The sequence below is a fragment of the Palaemon carinicauda genome, chromosome 36 (assembly GCF_036898095.1).
Source record: "Palaemon carinicauda isolate YSFRI2023 chromosome 36, ASM3689809v2, whole genome shotgun sequence".
NCBI lineage: Eukaryota > Metazoa > Arthropoda > Malacostraca > Decapoda > Palaemonidae > Palaemon > Palaemon carinicauda.
The window spans coordinates 66,789,171-66,809,357 of record NC_090760.1 but is presented as its reverse complement, the minus strand read 5'-3'; the positions used below and the strand labels follow the sequence as shown (position 1 = coordinate 66,809,357).

At 44.2% G+C, this 20,187-nt stretch overlaps 1 protein-coding gene across 1 annotated transcript in view; it reads left to right on the top strand.

The window, feature by feature from the left end:
• Positions 1-20,187, top strand: part of Rpn2 (Regulatory particle non-ATPase 2) — a 55,990-nt gene that overhangs the window by 9,318 nt on the left and 26,485 nt on the right. The window contains exon 3 of the mRNA XM_068360112.1: positions 1,572-1,741. Within this exon, the coding sequence (XP_068216213.1) occupies positions 1,572-1,741 (170 nt within the window). The remainder of the gene's footprint in view (positions 1-1,571; positions 1,742-20,187) is intronic.

The following is a 20,187-nucleotide window of genomic DNA, read 5'->3' as shown; positions in this document are numbered from 1 at the left end:
TCTTGAATGCTTTTATTGTTGTTTTTTGGGTTGTTACGGTAGGCTAAGAAGCCTTCCGCATCCTGTTTGATTTGGCGGGTGGTCAATTCGTTCTTGAGAAGCGCCTAGGTTAGAGGTTGTGTAGAGGTCCTTTAGTATGGGTTGCAGCCCTTTATACTTCAGCACCTTAGGGTTGTTCAGCCTCCTAAGAGGAACGCTGCGCTCAGTAAGGAAGACGAACTTATTAAAGGCAGAGTAATGGTTCAAGTCGACTTCCTTACCAGGTACTTATAATTTCATTGTTATTTTGAATAACTAATAATATGAAATACGGGATACTTAGCTTACTGATATACATGTACACTGGTTTTCACCCACCTCCCTGGGTGTGAATCAGCTACATGATTATCGGGTAAGATTAATATTGAAAAATGTTATTTTCATTAGTAAAATAAATTTTTGAATATACTTACCCGATAATCATGATTTAATTGACCCACCCTTCCTCCCCATAGAGGACCAGTGGACCGAGGAAAAATTGAGGTGGTGTCAACAAGAAGTACTGCAGTACCTGGCCACAGGTGGCGCTGGTGAGTACACCCCCTTCTAGTATAGTTATCGCTGGCGTATCCCTTCCGTAGAATTCTGTCGGGCAACGGAGTTGACAGCTACATGATTATCGGGTAAGTATATTCAAAAATTTATTTTACTAATGAAAATAACATATTACTGTACTGTATATATATGGGTTATGGAAAAAATCCGCGAAGTGGTGAATCGGCGATGGTCGAACCGCGAAGTAGCGAGGGTTCACTGTATTAATACTTCTGGTTGGACGTTATTCTTTTAATTTAGAGTCAAGTCTTGTAAATGACTGTCATGGGAATTGCTGTTTTACGGCTTTTAAATTCTTTTTGCAAAACTTGTGCTTTGTTTTGTTATTTGTTGTGGTTTTGCTTAAGATTATAGCAGTGATCAACTTATGAGTTTAGTCATAACTTGTTGCATTATTTTTATTACTCCTTAATTATAAGAAAGAATAGTAATTCTAAATATTGATTTGTTTACAGTATATGAAAGCAATGTTTGAGGTGGCTAAATAGTGTACAGCCCACTTTAGTACACATTGTTTTATTTTTATAATGCACAATAAATGCAAATAAATTTGGCTAATATTTGAGTTGTTTAAGTTATAGTACAGGTGACATATAACTTTCACCTTAAATTTTCAAAATTCTTTGTCCTTTCAAAAAATTTACACATCTGTTCTTGCTTATTTTGATTTGAGCTGAAGAGACGAGCTTAAGCTTAGGGGTTGTCATATCTCGGTTTTCTTTGTGAACAATTGTGGTGGAATGAATTCTTTCTTGTCCCAATATTGAGAGCTGTGCTTATGTGACCAAACTGTAAAAGAGAGAATTCTTTTAAGCTGTTTAAATTTTAATATATTATTAAATGTTTTGGTGGAGGTTATGATACCACACTGTTCCATAGATTTTTTGTTCATTTCGATACATTCTTTATAAAAATTCGTAACCTTCAATTGCAAGCATTCCTTCCTAGTATCTTTAACTATTTACTTAAATTTCCAGAGAAAAGCTTGAAGAAAACGGTAGTTTTCCAAAGAGAGAACTGGCTGCCCTCGTGGTCTCAAAGGTGTACTTTCACCTGGGCTCGTACCTGGACTCTCTAACATATGCCTTGAGGTCAGGCACAATGCTTCACCAGGACCCAAACCAACTCTACATAGACACCATTAAAGGTAAGGGTCAACCTCTGGTCATTTATTTACTCTCTGTTTTTGACATTACTATGGAGACAAGTTTAAGGTCAAGATCGAACGCTTTTGAAGTCCAGGAAGAGAATGAGAATACAAAGGAGTTTGTATTTATTCTAAGCAATAGTGAGGTTAAATTCAATCATTAAACCTTGTCAAAACTAAGATACCGGTATCAGTTTCAATGACAAGATCAAGCCATGATTTGTTGGCATAATCAGTAATTCCAATTTTGCAAAGAGAAAATATTGGTATTTTTGGAACAAAGGCATGAAAAGAATTCTAGATATTAGAGGGCAAGTGCAGTCCTAAACTGTTGTACGATTATTATTATTAGCTAAGCTACAATCCTAGTTGGAAAAGCAGAATGCTAAAAGCTCAACAGAGAAAAGGTCTAGTGTCAAAAGGTAATAGAGGAATAAGCCTAACGAATTAACTAAAAATGAGATATAGTAAAAAATATAAAATATATTATCAGGAACAGTGTTATAATACATTTATCATGTATAAATTATGAAAAGAGACTTGTGTCAACCTCTTCAACAGAAAAGCATTTATGAAAGTTCAGATGAGTGTCAATACTCACACTGAAGTTAAAGAATAGCTAGTTTGTAGAAGTAATTAAAGTGTAATTCAGGATGTACCCATTCATATACCCCCTTGGTGCCATCAATGTACCTTACGCTTTTCACTATTAACAGTACTAAAGTGGCTTTGAAGCACTTATATGCAACCACTTATTTCTTATTTTTCAATATTAAACTTACCCGATAATCATGTAGCTGTCAACTCCGTTGCCCGACAGAATTCTACGGAAGGGATACGCCAGCGATCGCTATACAAGAGGGGGGTGTACTCACAAGCGCCACCTGTGGCCAGGTACTGCAGTACTTCTTGTTGACACCACCTCAATTTTTCCTCTGTCGTGCTTCCGGCAAGACGTTCATGGATACGCTTATAATTTTGGAGTCTTGTTCACGGTTTTTGGTGAAGTATTGCTCTAAGATTTCAGCTTTCGCTTTTCAGGAAGTTTTATTATTAGCTTAGCTAGCTTTTGGAATTAATTTGATTAATTATGGTGACGAAGAGAGTATGAACTCTCTTTCACCTTTTTATGGCCGACCCTTCCCTTAGACGGAAGTGTTGGTGTCTAAGAGAGTATAGACTCTCTTTCTTAATTTTGCTTAACAAAAGTTATAGATTTATTTTTTATCTCTCCGCCTTTTATAGGCCTCTTCGATTAACTTCCTTTTATTATAAACTTATTAATTTTTATATTTGTTTATATTCGACCTTTCCTAATAGTAGGCGGTCTTTTCTTGGTACCGAAGTTAATTAACATTGAGCCCGTCATTTCGGTTTTACCTGTTAACATATTATGCTATTTTAATGTTTTTGAAAGAATTTCTTTGATAGTCTCGTACTGTTTTCAAAGTTGAACTAACGTTTTGTTTTGTCTCTGCAGTTGTTGACGTTCAGAACGTTCAACTTGCGCTCTATCGTTACGATAGAGAGAGAATTTTCACGGTGTCACGTTGCAGTAAGAGTAACCGTAACTGAAACGTTTTGTTCATTCTTTCTTAGCTTAATGTTTTAATTCTAATAAAGGAACTTTTTATTTGGGAAATATTTCAGTTTTTTTCCTTTAACAATAATATGTTTTAACGATATATATGATTGGGCTCTTCTCTCAGGTTCTAAGTCAAGAGAGAGAGAGAGATAGAGACGGAGGGAGAGAGAGCTGGATAAACGTTTCGCTCAAGCGAGTAACGTTGTTATCGTTTTTGCTCTTCTCCCTAGTCTCTTTAGGGGAAGAAGGTAAACGTTTCTAGAGTTTTATTCTTGTTCTCAAGCTTTATGCGGTGAGAGATTTTAAACGTAGTTTATTTGATCTAGTGTTTAGTCTCTTTCCAGCCACTGAATTATTTATCTTTCATTAGATTTTTCTGTTACATTGTAATTCTGTTTTCGCAATTACTAACTTTTAAGGAAGGATAGAATTGCGTGTTTCAGGTACAAACCACTTAAAGTTTCGAGTTCAGTGAAATAAGTGCAAACAGAAAATCAAAAGTGATAAGTGATTAGCGCAAAGTGTGTCAGTGTTGTGCGTGAGGGTACTTCTGTGCGTGCCAGTCGTCCTCCCAGTCCGGGACCTCTTGCAAGCTCCCAAGCCCAGGGGAGAAGCAATGTCGAAGGGCAAAAGGGTTCGGCAGGCCTTGATCGGCGCACAGAAGTATCCTCGGTGGTTGCGGGCGTGTCTTACAGAGACCGTCACTCCCACCCGCAGACGATTGAGCCCTTATTTTGCTCGTCTGCAGAAGAAATTTCGGGGAGAAAACGCTGGACTCAGGTCTCAAGACCTCTTAAACGTAAAGTCCAGACCTCTAGAGTTCAACAACCCGGATGCAGTCATTGGGTTAGCTCTGACTCTCCGCAGTCATCAGGTGACTGCACACCTCCTAAGAGGCTTTGCCTCAACAGACCTTATCGTCTGTTGATCCCAAGATGACTTTGCTGCAGTCCATGCAGTCGCAGCTTGCGGTCTTAATGCGTGAGTTTCAGGCTGAGAAGGTTACACCTCCTCCTGCGAGCGCTCCGCCTCACCGCAGTCCAGTCTGCCAGGCGTACGAAGTTGAGGTTCCTCAAGCTACCTTACCGCGTTCGGAGTTGCCAGTTACCAGCGTTGTGCAGCAACCTTAACCTTCCTTAAGGCAACCTCAACAATGGGAGCAGGAGTCTTATGCCTTGAGGCAAGATTTTCTTGCAGTTAGACCATCTTTGAGGCTACAACCTTTTGAGGTACGACAACCTCTACCATCCTTGAGGCAGCCACCTCAGCTCTCGCAGCTGCTACCTCAACTTTCCTCAAGGCGAGAGCCTCAACTCTTGAGGCTAGCTCCTCAGGAACCTCAACTCGTGAGACAGGAACTGCGTTCTGCGCAGCCGCTCCTCAACTCTCGCGGCTCACACCTCAAGAACCTCAACTCGTGAGTCAAGAGCCTCTCTCTGCGCAGCCACCTCAACCCTTGAGGCAAGCGCAACTCTTGAGGCAGGAACTTCATGCTATGAGTCAGCCACCTCAACGCATGCATCTGCCACTTTCTCCTCAACTTGAGCCTCTTCCCATTCAACTTTGAAAGAACAAATGACAATAATAACACCTCATTACTTTCATAACTTGCTTTTGTAATCATATACATGTATGCCTACACAAACATTATGATAATGGAGGTTATTCGTATTACCTAAATAAAAAAAATATATATGTATTCCTTGCAATATATTTTTAACAAATCGCAAATATGGCAAAATATCTTCAAAACAAAAATGAATCATGAGTTATGAATGTAATGTAAATATTATGTTGATATTAAAACCCCATGCAAGCATGCATGAAGTAATGCAGTGTTGCCAACAGGGCGAGTTTCCCTGTCCTGAGGTGAAGTAGATTATAGATCGTATATTTAGTGCAGCTTAATTCTACGATTATCATGCCGGCTATCAAATTCATCAACAAAACAGTCTAAATCAATTCCCTCGGCACGTGCACTTTCAATGGACAGTAATGCGATATTACTCAATCTAGCACTGGTCATGGAATTTCTGAGAAATGTTACACGCCATGCAACAGGCTCTGCTTCTCTTACAGCATGCTCTACATACAGCATGCTCTGCATACAGCATGCTCTACATACAGCATGCTCTGCATACCTTACCGCATGCTTCTCAGTCACACATCTTTGGTTGTTGCCAACTCACTAGACTGTCAAGCAGTTTCATAACGTTGCCTTCTAGTCTGCTGCTTTTGCACCAATGAAACCCTCACTGAGAGAACTTAGCTTTTCTCGGATATGGTCCCTGTAGATGAGAAAGTGCTTTTCTCCCTCCTTCTGATATTCCCTTGAGGACTCTGTCATTTGGAGAGGAGCCTTTAGCTGCGTAGCCTCCTATGGACTTTTATTTAAGCATAACATGCTTCCAGGGAAGGTAATGGTTCCACTTCAGTCGCTAACCCCGTCTGTTATCACACCTGCTCCCATAGACCTTGAGCTGTGTTGCAAGACATGCAGTCCAAGCTTAGTCCTTGTTAGAGGATTTTTTGTTTACGGAGTCAGTGTGTCACTGGGAAGACGTTCAACAACCAGCAGAAGTGACTTGTGACGCAGTGCGGCAACCTCAGCAACCCGATAAGGAGTTGTCTATACGACCCAGACAGTCTAGACAGCTTCGGGTTGTCACTGTACTTCCTCGCTTCCCCATGGTTGACAGTTCACAGACTGTGCAGCAGTACCATGATCTTGTGTCCGGCTCCGTCAGACGACTGGCTTTTAAGAGCTCCCACAAGTCGTCGCTGTCTGGAGATTCTCAGATGGACTATGGATCTGACCAAGGAACTGGGCCTCCTGGTCAATTTTGAGGAGTCTCAGCTCGTCCCATCCCAGACCATTGTCTACCTGGGTATGGATCTTCAGAGTCGAGCTTTTCGGGCTTTTCCGTCGGCCCCAAGGATCTTCCAAGCCCTAGAATGCATCCAGAGCATGCTGAGAAGGAACCGATGCTCAGTCAGGTAGTGGATGAGTCTAACAGGGACACTTTCATCGCTGGCCCTGTTCATCGTGTTAGGGAGACTCCACCTCCCCCCCCTTCAGTATCATCTAGCTGCTCACTGGATAAAGGACATGACGCTAGAGACGGTCTCAGTTCCTTTTTCCGAAGAGAGGAGGTCTTCTCTCGCGTGGTGTAAGAACAGCTTTCTTCTCAAGGAAGTCTACTTTTAGCTGTTCAGAAACCCGACCGCCGTCTCCTCTCGGACGCATCAGACACGAGCTGGGGTGCGACTTTGGACGGACAGGAATGCTCGGGAACATGGAATCAGGAGCAAAGGACACTTCACATCAATTGCAAGGAGTTGTTGGCGGTTCTTCTGGCCTTGATAAACTTCAAGTCCCTCCAGCTTAACAAGGTGGTGGAGGTGGACTCTGACAACACCACAGCCCTGGCTTACATCTTCAAGCAGGGAGGGACTCTTTCGTGGAAGTTGTTCTAGATCGCAAGGGACCTCCTCATCTGGTCAAAAGATCGAAAGCTCACGCTGGTAACGAGGTTCATTCAGGGCGGTATGAATGTCATGGCAGATCGCCTCAGCCGGAAGGGTCAGGTCATCCCCACAGAGTGGACCCTTCACAAGAGTGTTTGCAGCAGACTTTGGGCCCTGTGGGGTCAGCCAACCATAGATCTGTTCGCTACCTCGATAACCTAGAGACTCCTGTTGTATTGTTCTCCGATTCCAGACCCAGCAGCAGTTCACGTGGATGCTTTTCTGCTAGATTGGTCCCATCTCGACCTGTATGCATTCCCGCCGTTCAAGATTGTCAACAGGGTACTTCAGAAGTTCTCCTCTCGCAAAGGGACACGGCTGACGTGGATTGACTCCGCTCTGGCCCGCGAGAGAATGGTTCATAGAGGTACTGCAATGGCTGGTCGACATTCCCAGGACTCTTCCTCTAGGAGTGAACCTTCTACGTCAACCTCACGTAAAGAAGGTACACCCAAACCTCCACGCTCTTCGTCTGACTGCCTTCAGACTTTCGAAAGACTCTCAAGAGCTAGGGGCTTTTCGAAGGAGGCAGCCAGAGCGTTTGCCAGAGCAAGGAGAACATCCACTCTCAGAATCTATCAGTCTCAAGGGGAAGTCTTCCGTAGCTGGTACAAGACCAATGCAGTTTCCTCAACCAGTACCACTGTAATCCAGATTACTGACTTCCTGTTACATCTAAGGAAAGTAAGATCCCTTTCAGCTCCTACGATCAAGGGTTACAGAAGTATGTTGGCAGCGGTTTTCCGCCACAGAGGCTTGGATCTTTCCACCAACAAAGATCTACAGGACCTCCCTAGGTCTTTTGAGACCTCAAAGGAACGTCGGTTGTCCACTCCAGGCTGGAATCTAGACGTGGTCCTAAGGTTCCTTATGTCATCAAGATTTGAACCTCTCCAATCAGCCTCTTTTTAGGACCTCACATTAAAAACTCTTTTCCTCGTGTGCTTGACAACAGCTAAAAGAGTAAGTGAGATCCACGCCTTCAGCAGGATCATTGTTTTCACATCTGAAACGGCTACATGTTCCTTGCAGCTCGGTTTTTGCTAAACGAGCTTCCTTCACGTCCTTGGCCTAAGTCGTTCGAGATCCCAAGCCTGTCCAACTTGTTGGGGAATGAACTGGAGAGAGTACTTTGCCCAGTTAGAGCTCTTAGGTACTATCTAAAAAGGTCTTAACCTTTACGAGGACAATCAGAAGCCTTATGGTGTGCTATCAAGAAACCTTCTTTCCCAAGTTCTAAGAACTCAGTTTCTTACTATTCAGGCTTCTGATTAGGGAAGCACATTCTCATCTGAAGGAAGAAGACCCTGCTTTGCTGAAGGTAAGGACACATGAAGTGGGAGCTGTGGCTATTTCAGTGGCCTTCAAACAGAACCATTCTCTGCAGAGTGTTATGGATGCAACCTATTGGAGAAGCAAGTCAGTGTTCGCATCATTCTATCTCAAAGATGTCCAGTCTCTTTACGAGTACTGCTACACCCTGGGACAATTCGTAGCAACGAATGCAGTAGTAGGCGAGGGCTCAGCCACTACATTCCCATAATCCCATAACCTTTTAACCTTTCTCTTGAATACTTTTTATGGGTTGTACGGTCGGCTAAGAAGCCTTCCACATCCTTGTTGATTTGGCGGGTGGTCAATTCTTTCTTGAGAAGCGCCGAGGTTAAAGGTTGTGATGAGGTCCTTTAGTATGGGTTGCAGCCCTTGATACTTCAGCACCTTAGAGTTGTTCAGCCTCCTAAGAGGAACGCTGCGCTCAGTAAGGAAGACGAACTTATTTAAGGCAGAGTAATGGCTCAAGTCGACTTCCTTACCAGGTACTTGTAATTTCATTGTTATTTTGAATAACTGATAATATGAAATACGGGATACTTAGCTTCTTGATATTCATGTACACTGGTTTTCACCCACCTCCCTGGGTGTGAATCAGCTACATGATTATCGGGTAAGTTTAATATTGAAAAATGTTATTTTCATTAGTAAAATAAATTTTTGAATATACTTACCCGATAATCATGATTTAATTGACCCACCCTTCCTCCCCATAGAACCAGTGGACCGAGGAAAAATTGAGGTGGTGTCAACAAGAAGTACTGCAGTACCTGGCCACAGGTGGCGCTTGTGAGTACACCTCCCTCTTGTATAGCGATCGCTGGCGTATCCCTTCCATAGAATTCTGTCGGGCAACGGAGTTGACAGCTACCTGATTATCGGGTAAGTATATTCAAAAATTTATTTTACTAATGAAAATAACATTTTCCTCTCCAAAATCTTTCAACACTTTCTTCACATTGGAATTTCAGTGTTCTTCATGAGTTGCACCTTGAGGTGAATAATGTCCCCTAAGGTTAATCATGTCCCCTATCCTAGCCATCAGTCTGATCCATTGTAATACCATAAGGTTAAAGGGGACCTGTTTATTTTATGGCATGTAGTTCACCTATTGTGATATGCTGTAGAGATGTTATTGAAGTTCTCTGTACGTAGTGTCCTTTTAATCTATGCTAAATCCCTTTCTGTCATACTTCTCATCCATCATATTTTAGTTAGTAGTCAACCAACTACTAATGATTTGATTATTTCCCATTTTCAATAAAGATTTGAAATTATTTCTTTTGACGAGTCATATGAGAGTGTAGCATTTACCAAAGCTCAGTGACATTGATAAACTATTCAACAATGACAAACTTGCAGCCTGTACTGTGGGAGAAGTTGATATACAAGTTCCTTATGTTGCTTCTCTTCTTTGATAGGAAAGAAGGCTTTACTGCATGTATTGTGAAATATACTGTATTTCCCATGTCATAAGACACTTTTTTTTCTTGAAAAATGCCCCCCAAAGTCACCCTGCATCTTAACACTAAGAGAAAGTTTTATAGAGGAGTTTGACAACCCTCAGACACATCGGCAATGACATACAAACACTTACCGGACACAAAATATAAGCCTACAGTTATCATTGATATGTAATGAATAAATTTGTTGTTTTGAATGCACTTTCTTTGATAAATGGTTATATGATATTTGTTTTTGTTTTGGTGGTCAGTTAGCTGATGACTCGGCAATGCCATTAACATTCAAACATGCCAACTAATTGTATCCAGACAGTTGTTTATGCAGTACAGTATTCATCTATTTTCTCACATTTTGTTGATATTTTGTATCAAGGGAAAATTTTGGTAATGACTTTGTCTCTGTATTCTGAAATAATACAGACAGATCAACAGAAACTTTTAAAGACATCTCACTTCGAGTTGAGTGCAGTGTTACCAAGTTAGCTTTAAATTAACAAACTTAGAGTCACATAAACAGCAGAAAAAAGTATTCCAGCTTGTGAAATTTCTATAAAATTCTTTATTAGATCAATAATTAATTTTTAAATATTTAACTTAGCCGGTGAATATATAATAGCTGCAACTCTGCGGCTCGACAGACAACATACTCAAAAAACTCGCGAGCGATCGCTATGCAGGTTGCGGGTGTGCCCACCAGCGCCAACTGTCGGCCAGATACCACTCTTGTATGTAAACAAAACCTTCAATTCTTCTCTGTCGACGTTGACGACAAGACGTACTTATACTCGCTGTAGAACCTGGAGTTTTCAATATTAAACTTACCCGATAATCATGTAGCTGTCAACTCCGTTGCCCGACAGAATTCTACGGAAGGGATACGCCAGCGATCGCTATACAAGAGGGGGGTGTACTCACAAGCGCCACCTGTGGCCAGGTACTGCAGTACTTCTTGTTGACACCACCTCAATTTTTCCTCTGTCGTGCTTCCGGCAAGACGTTCATGGATACGCTTATAATTTTGGAGTCTTGTTCACGGTTTTTGGTGAAGTATTGCTCTAAGATTTCAGCTTTCGCTATTCAGGAAGTTTTATTATTAGCTTAGCTAGCTTTTGGAATTAATTTGATTAATTATGGTGACGAAGAGAGTATGAACTCTCTTTCACCTTTAAATGGCCGACCCTTCCCTTAGACGGAAGTGTTGGTGTCTAAGAGAGTATAGACTCTCTTTCTTAATTTTGCTTAACAAAAGTTATAGATTTTTTTTTTATCTCTCCGCCTTTTATAGGCCTCTTCGATTAACTTCCTTTTATTATAAACTTATTAAAATTAATTTTTATATTTGTTTATATTCGACCTTTCCTAATAGTAGGCGGTCTTTTCTTGGTACCGAAGTTAATTAACATTGAGCCCGTCATTTCGGTTTTACCTGTTAACATATTATGCTATTTTAATGTTTTTGAAAGAATTTCTTTGATAGTCTCGTACTGTTTTCAAAGTTGAACTAACGTTTTGTTTTGTCTCTGCAGTTGTTGACGTTCAGAACGTTCAACTTGCGCTCTATCGTTACGATAGAGAGAGAATTTTCACGGTGTCACGTTGCAGTAAGAGTAACCGTTTCTAGCGTTTTGTTCATTCTTTCTTAGCTTAATGGTTTTAATTCTAATAAAGGAACTTTTTATTTGGGAAATATTTCAGTTTTTTTCCTTTAACAATAATATGTTTTAACGATATATATGATTGGGCTCTTCTCTCAGGTTCTAAGTCAAGAGAGAGAGAGAGAGAGAGATAGAGACGGAGGGAGATAGAGCTGGATAAACGTTTCGTTCAAGCGAGTAACGTTGTTATCGTTTTTGCTCTTCTCCCTAGTCTCTTTAGGGGAAGAAGGTAAACGTTTCTAGAGTTTTATTCTTGTTCTCAAGCTTTATGCGGTGAGAGATTTTAAACGTAGTTTATTTGATCTAGTGTTTAGTCTCTTTCCAGCCACTGAATTATTTATCTTTCATTAGATTTTTCTGTTACATTGTAATTCTGTTTTCGCAATTACTAACTTTTAAGGAAGGATAGAATTGCGTGTTTCAGGTACAAACCACTTAAAGTTTCGAGTTCAGTGAAATAAGTGCAAACAGAAAATCAAAAGTGATAAGTGATTAGCGCAAAGTGTGTCAGTGTTGTGCGTGAGGGTACTTCTGTGCGTGCCAGTCGTCCTCCCAGTCCGGGACCTCTTGCAAGCTCCCAAGCCCAGGGGAGAAGCAATGTCGAAGGGCAAAAGGGTTCGGCAGGCCTTGATCGGCGCACAGAAGTATCCTCGGTGGTTGCGGGCGTGTCTTACAGAGACCGTCACTCCCACCCGCAGACGATTGAGCCCTTATTTTGCTCGTCTGCAGAAGAAATTTCGGGGAGAAAACGCTGGACTCAGGTCTCAAGACCTCTTAAACGTAAAGTCCAGACCTCTAGAGTTCAACAACCCGGATGCAGTCATTGGGTTAGCTCTGACTCTCCGCAGTCATCAGGTGACTGCACACCTCCTAAGAGAGGTAAGGCGATGCCTCACTTCTGTTAAGGCTTTGCCTCAACAGACCTTATCGTCTGTTGATCCCAAGATGACTTTGCTGCAGTCCATGCAGTCGCAGCTTGCGGTCTTAATGCGTGAGTTTCAGGCTGAGAAGGTTACACCTCCTCCTGCGAGCGCTCCGCCTCACCGCAGTCCAGTCTGCCAGGCGTACGAAGTTGAGGTTCCTCAAGCTACCTTACCGCGTTCGGAGTTGCCAGTTACCAGCGTTGTGCAGCAACCTTAACCTTCCTTAAGGCAACCTCAACAATGGGAGCAGGAGTCTTATGCCTTGAGGCAAGATTTTCTTGCAGTTAGACCATCTTTGAGGCTACAACCTTTTGAGGTACGACAACCTCTACCATCCTTGAGGCAGCCACCTCAGCTCTCGCAGCTGCTACCTCAACTTTCCTCAAGGCGAGAGCCTCAACTCTTGAGGCTAGCTCCTCAGGAACCTCAACTCGTGAGACAGGAACTGCGTTCTGCGCAGCCGCTACCTCAACTCTCGCAGCTCACACCTCAAGAACCTCAACTCGTGAGTCAAGAGCCTCTCTCTGCGCAGCCACCTCAACCCTTGAGGCAAGCGCAACTCTTGAGGCAGGAACCTCATGCTATGAGTCAGCCACCTCAACGCATGCATCTGCCACTTTCTCCTCAACTTGAGCCTCTTCCCATTCAACTTTGAAATAACAAATGACAATAATAACAACTCATTACTTTCATAACTTGCATTTGTAATCATATACATGTATGCCTACACAAACATTATGATAATGGAGGTTATTCGTATTACTTATAATAAAAAAATATATATGTATTCCTTGCAATATATTTTTAACAAATCGCAAATATGGCAAAATATCTTCAAAACAAAAATGAATCATGAGTTATGAATGTAATGTAAATATTATGTTGATATTAAAACCCCATGCAAGCATGCATGAAGTAATGCAGTGTTGCCAACAGGGCGAGTTTCCCTGTCCTGAGGTGAAGTAGAAGACATGCCGGCTATCAAATTCATCAACAAAACAGTCTAAATCAATTCCCTCGGCACGTGCACTTTCAATGGACAGTAATGCGATATTACTCAATCTAGCACTGGTCATGGAATTTCTGAGAAATGTTACACGCCATGCAACATGCTCTGCTTCTCTTACAGCATGCTCTACATACAGCATGCTCTGTATACAGCATGCTCTGCATACCTTACCGCATGCTTCTCAGTCACACATCTTTGGTTGTTGCCAACTCACTAGACTGTCAAGCAGTTTCATAACGTTGCCTTCTAGTCTGCTGCTTTTGCACCAGTGAAACCCTCACTGAGAGAACTTAGCTTTTCTCGGATATGGTCCCTGTAGATGAGAAAGTGCTTTTCTCCCTCCTTCTGATATTCCCTTGAGGACTCTGTCATTTGGAGAGGAGCCTTTAGCTGCGTAGCCTCCTATGGACTTTTATTTAAGCATAACATGCTTCCAGGGAAGGTAATGGTTCCACTTCAGTCGCTAACCCCGTCTGTTACCACACCTGCTCCCATAGACCTTGAGCTGTGTTGCAAGACATGCAGTCCAAGCTTAGTCCTTGTTAGAGGATTTTTTGTTTACGGAGTCAGTGTGTCACTGGGAAGACGTTCAACAACCAGCAGAAGTGACTTGTTGTGACGCAGTGCGGCAACCTCAGCAACCCGATAAGGAGTTGTCTATACGACCCAGACAGTCTAGACAGCTTCGGGTTGTCACTGTACTTCCTCGCTTCCCCATGGTTGACAGTTCACAGACTGTGCAGCAGTACCATGATCTTGTGTCCGGCTCCGTCAGACGACTGGCTTTTAAGAGCTCCCACAAGTCGTCGCTGTCTGGAGATTCTCAGATGGACTATGGATCTGACCAAGGAACTGGGCCTCCTGGTCAATTTTGAGGAGTCTCAGCTCGTCCCATCCCAGACCATTGTCTACCTGGGTATGGATCTTCAGAGTCGAGCTTTTCGGGCTTTTCCGTCGGCCCCAAGGATCTTCCAAGCCCTAGAATGCATCCAGAGCATGCTGAGAAGGAACCGATGCTCAGTCAGGTACTGGATGAGTCTAACAGGGACACTTTCATCGCTGGCCCTGTTCATCGTGTTAGGGAGACTCCACCTCCCCCACCTTCAGTATCATCTAGCTGCTCACTGGATAAAGGACAAGACGCTAGAGACGGTCTCAGTTCCTTTTTCCGAAGAGAGGAGGTCTTCTCTCGCGTGGTGTAAGAACAGCTTTCTTCTCAAGGAAGTCTACATTTGGCTGTTCAGAAACCCGACCGCCGTCTCCTCTCGGACGCATCAGACATGGGCTGGGGTGCGACTTTGGACGGACAGGAATGCTCGGGAACATGGAATCAGGAGCAAAGGACACTTCACATCAATTGCAAGGAGTTGTTGGCGGTTCTTCTGGCCTTGATAAACTTCAAGTCCCTCCAGCTTAACAAGGTGGTGGAGGTGGACTCTGACAACACCACAGCCCTGGCTTACATCTTCAAGCAGGGAGGGACTCTTTCGTGGAAGTTGTTCTAGATCGCAAGGGACCTCCTCATCTGGTCAAAAGATCGAAAGCTCACGCTGGTAACGAGGTTCATTCAGGGCGGTATGAATGTCATGGCAGATCGCCTCAGCCGGAAGGGTCAGGTCATCCCCACAGAGTGGACCCTTCACAAGAGTGTTTGCAGCAGACTTTGGGCCCTGTGGGGTCAGCCAACCATAGATCTGTTCGCTACCTCGATAACCTAGAGACTCCTGTTGTATTGTTCTCCGATTCCAGACCCAGCAGCAGTTCACGTGGATGCTTTTCTGCTGGATTGGTCCCATCTCGACCTGTATGCATTCCCGCCGTTCAAGATTGTCAACAGGGTACTTCAGAAGTTCTCCTCTCGCAAAGGGACACGGCTGACGTGGATTGGCTCCGCTCTGGCCCGCGAGAGAATGGTTCATAGAGGTACTGCAATGGCTGGTCGACATTCCCAGGACTCTTCCTCTAGGAGTGAACCTTCTACGTCAACCTCACGTAAAGAAGGTACACCCAAACCTCCACGCTCTTCGTCTGACTGCCTTCAGACTTTCGAAAGACTCTCAAGAGCTAGGGGCTTTTCGAAGGAGGCAGCCAGAGCGTTTGCCAGAGCAAGGAGAACATCCACTCTCAGAATCTATCAGTCTCAAGGGGAAGTCTTCCGTAGCTGGTACAAGACCAATGCAGTTTCCTCAACCAGTACCACTGTAACCCAGATTGCTGACTTCCTGTTACATATAAGGAAAGTAAGATCCCTTTCAGCTCCTACGATCAAGGGTTACAGAAGTATGTTGGCAGCAGTTTTCCGCCACAGAGGCTTGGATCTTTCCACCAACAAAGATCTACAGGACCTCCCTAGGTCTTTTGAGACCTCAAAGGAACGTCGGTTGTCCACTCCAGGCTGGAATCTAGACGTGGTCCAAAGGTTCCTTATGTCATCAAGATTTGAACCTCTCCAATCAGCCTCTTTTTAGGACCTCACATTAAAAACTCTTTTCCTCGTGTGCTTGACAACAGCTAAAAGAGTAAGTGAGATCCACGCCTTCAGCAGGATCATTGTTTTCACATCTGAAACGGCTACATGTTCCTTGCAGCTCGGTTTTTGCTAAACGAGCTTCCTTCACGTCCTTGGCCTAAGTCGTTCGAGATCCCAAGCCTGTCCAACTTGGTGGGGAATGAACTGGAGAGAGTACTTTGCCCAGTTAGAGCTCTTAGGTACTATCTAAAAAGGTCTTAACCTTTACGAGGACAATCAGAAGCCTTATGGTGTGCTATCAAGAAACCTTCTTTCCCAAGTTCTAAGAACTCAGTTTCTTACTATTCAGGCTTCTGATTAGGGAAGCACATTCTCATCTGAAGGAAGAAGACCCTGCTTTGCTGAAGGTAAGGACACATGAAGTGGGAGCTGTGGCTACTTCAGTGGCCTTCAAACAGAACCATTCTCTGCAGAGTGTTATGGATGCAACCTATTGGAGAAGCAAGTCAGTGTTCGCATCATTCTATCTCAAAGATGTCCAGTCTCTTTACGAGTACTGCTACACCCTGGGACCATTCGTAGCAACGAATGCAGTAGTAGGCGAGGGCTCAGCCACTACATTCCCATAATCCCATAACCTTTTAACCTTTCTCTTGAATACTTTTTATGGGTTGTACGGTCGGCTAAGAAGCCTTCCACATCCTTGTTGATTTGGCGGGTGGTCAATTCTTTCTTGAGAAGCGCCGAGGTTAAAGGTTGTGATGAGGTCCTTTAGTATGGGTTGCAGCCCTTGATACTTCAGCACCTTAGAGTTGTTCAGCCTCCTAAGAGGAACGCTGCGCTCAGTAAGGAAGACGAACTTATTTAAGGCAGAGTAATGGCTCAAGTCGACTTCCTTACCAGGTACTTGTAATTTCATTGTTATTTTGAATAACTGATAATATGAAATACGGGATACTTAGCTTCTTGATATACATGTACACTGGTTTTCACCCACCTCCCTGGGTGTGAATCAGCTACATGATTATCGGGTAAGTTTAATATTGAAAAATGTTATTTTCATTAGTAAAATAAATTTTTGAATATACTTACCCGATAATCATGATTTAATTGACCCACCCTTCCTCCCCATAGAACCAGTGGACCGAGGAAAAATTGAGGTGGTGTCAACAAGAAGTACTGCAGTACCTGGCCACAGGTGGCGCTTGTGAGTACACCCCCCTCTTGTATAGCGATCGCTGGCGTATCCCTTCCGTAGAATTCTGTCGGGCAACGGAGTTGACAGCTACATGATTATCGGGTAAGTATATTCAAAAATTTATTTTACTAATGAAAATAACATTTTTTCCCATTATATTTGGTGAAGTACTTTATTTTGGTTTGAGCTTTCGCAGTACAGGTGTTTTTCCTCAACATAAACTCTTGAACTCTTTATTGAATCGGATTATTTGTTGATGACTTGGATTGTTTTTGGAATTTTCTTTGACTAATTCAAAATGGCTGACCCTTCTCAAGTACCTAGATTTCGAAAGTGTAATGCTAGGGACTGTAATAGGCGTCTTCCAAAGGCTTCTCTCGACCCTCATACTGTTTGTTCCAATTGTCGGGGTAAAACCTGTCAATTGGGAGATCGGTGTGAGGAATGCGTAGGCCTTTCGGAATTCGATTTTATCGAATATGATAAGTATACACGCAGACTAGAGAGAGATAGGGTAAGGAGAAGTTCATCTAGGTCCGTAGATTTTTCCTCTCCACATGCCCCTGAACCTAATCCTTCCCCTGTAGTGGTTGTTCCTAACCCCCCTTCTAGCACTCAGGAACCGTCTATGCAAGACATGTTACGTGCTATTCATGCCTTGGGGGAGAGAGTTGAAGCATTAGCAAGTGACCGTAATCAACTCATGGCTGACGTGAAGGAACTTAAGTGCCACAGTGCCATGGCGGAAAGTGGGAAAGTGATTAGTGCGCAAAGTGTTGTGAAAAGTGTTGCGACCGAGGGTTCGTCTGTTCGTGCCTGTCGTTCACCTAGTCCGGGACCTCTTGCAAGCTCCCAAGCCCAGGGGAGAAGCAATGTCGTACGACTTATGGGTTCGAGAGGCCTTGATCAGCGAACAGACGTTCCCTCTATGGTATCAGGTGTATCTCGTCAAGATCGCCCCTACCATAAGACGAGAGAGCCCATTTTTACCACGTCTTCCGAAGGCGTTTCACGCAAGAAACCATGGAGCAAGGTTTCTAGGCCTTTGAAACGCAAGTCGGTCCCTTCAGGACAGGTCCAACGTCCCGGATGTAGTCATTGGGACAGTTCGGACCCGTTGCTGTCATCGGATGACTGCTCGCCGCCTAAGCAAGGTAAAGTTGTGCCGTCTCAGACGCTAACCCCGTCTGTTACCGCACCCGTTACCGTAGACCCTAAATGGGTTATACTGCAGGACATGCAGTCTAAGCTTGCGTCCCTTATGGAAGACTACAACGCAGAGAAGGTTTCCGTTGAACCTAGCCGTTTATCTCATGGAGATACTGGCCGTCAGCCACCCAAGCGTTCTGTTGTGCGTCCTGTTGACGTTGGTGTAGCCATCTCACGTCAACCAGTTGGGGTTGTACCACACCCGATGCGGTCTCGTGTGGATTTTCAGCCGCGTGTGGACGTTAAGCAACTCGCTGATGCGCCTGGTGACGTTCAGGACGTTCGCCTACCATCAGAGTTGACTTGTTTTGACGCGGTGCGTCAACCTCCGCAACCCAGAGTTGTGTTGACTGCACAACCCAGGCGGTCTAAGCAGTCTCGGGTGGACGCTGTGCGTCCTCACGCACCTGTTGTTGTTGACAGTTCCCAGACTGTTCAGCAGTTTCAGGACGCTGCGTCCTGCTCCGCCACTTATGCACCAGTGCGGGCGGACGCTGCGTGTCAAGCATTGCCAACCCCTTTGCTTGTTTCTCATCAGTTATCAGATGAGGAACTTTCGGATGAGGACGTTGCTGACCCTCAGCCTGAGGATCCTCCTTCAGATATTGATGAGCCTAGAGCAGTTCCGCCATCTATGGACTTTAAAAAAGTCATGCTCATTTTTAAAGAGTTGTTCCCTGAACACTTTGTCTCTGTGGCTCCTCGTTCGCCGCCGTCTGAGTTTGTTTTAGGCGTACCTGCTGCCATGCCAGCCTTTACAAAACTCGTTCTCTCTCGCTCATCCAAGAGAGCTTTACGGCTGTTAGGCGATTGGTTGGAAACCAAGAGGAGTTTAGGGAAGACGGCCTTTGCCTTCCCCCCAACTAAACTCTCGTCTAGATCGAGCGTCTGGTATGCCACGGGAGAAGTTCTCGGCTTGGGAGTTCCTGCCTCTGCCCAGGGCGACTTCTCAAGTCTTGTAGACTCTCCCCGCCGCCTAGCCATGAGACGCTCTAAGATTAGTTGGTCATCCTCAGACCTGGACCATCTTCTTAAAGGCATCTTTAGGGCTTTTGAAGTTTTTAACTTCCTTGACTGGTGTTTGGGAGCCTTGAGTAGGAAAATCTCATCAGCCGATAGAGATGTCTCCTTACTCATTATGTCCTGCATGGATAAGGCCATCCGCGATGGATCCAACGAGCTCTCCGCCTCGTTTACGTTAGGAGTCCTAAAGAAACGAGAGTCTCTGTGCTCTTTTCTGTCAGCAGGAGTGACGCCCTGTCAACGATCTGAGCTACTCTTTGCCCCTTTGTCTAAGTTCTTGTTTCCTGAACTTTTAGTTAAGGAAATAGCGTTGTCTCTGGTGCAGAAGGACACCCATGACTTGGTTGCGTCCTCGGCTCGCAAAGGGACCCCTTCGTCTGCCTTGTCTGCTAGACCTAGGATAGACACTCCAGCGTCCAGGTTTATTCCGCCCTTTCGTGGCAGAGCCCCCAGCAGGGGAAGTACTCGTGCCGAAGGGAAGAGAGGAAAGAGGAAAGGAGCCAAGTCCTCGCGGGGCAGAGTCTGACTGCCCGCAGCTTCAGACAGCAGTAGGTGCCAGACTCAAGAACTTCTGGCAAGCCTGGGAGAAGAGAGGCGCAGATCAACAGTCTGTGAGGTTGCTCAGAGAGGGGTACAAAATCCCATTTGTACGCAAACCTCCTCTAGCGACGTCCCCCCATCGATCTCTCTCCCAGGTACCGAGAGGAAGCAAAGAGACAAGCCCTGAAACTAGAAGTGTCTCTTTTGCTAGAGAAGGGAGCGGTGGTCAAAGTCTCGGACCTTCAATCACCGGGGTTTTACAACCGTCTCTTCCTAGTACCGAAGAAGACAGGAGGTTGGAGACCGGTGCTAGACGTCAGTGCTCTGAATGTCTTTGTCACAAAGACAAAGTTCACCATGGAGACCACGAAGTCAGTCTTAGCAGCGGTCAGTAAGGGAGACTGGATGGTCTCTCTCGACCTAAGAGACGCTTACTTCCACATCCCCATTCACTCAGATTCCCAACCTTTTCTGAGATTTGTGTTCGACAATGTGGTGTACCAGTTTCGGG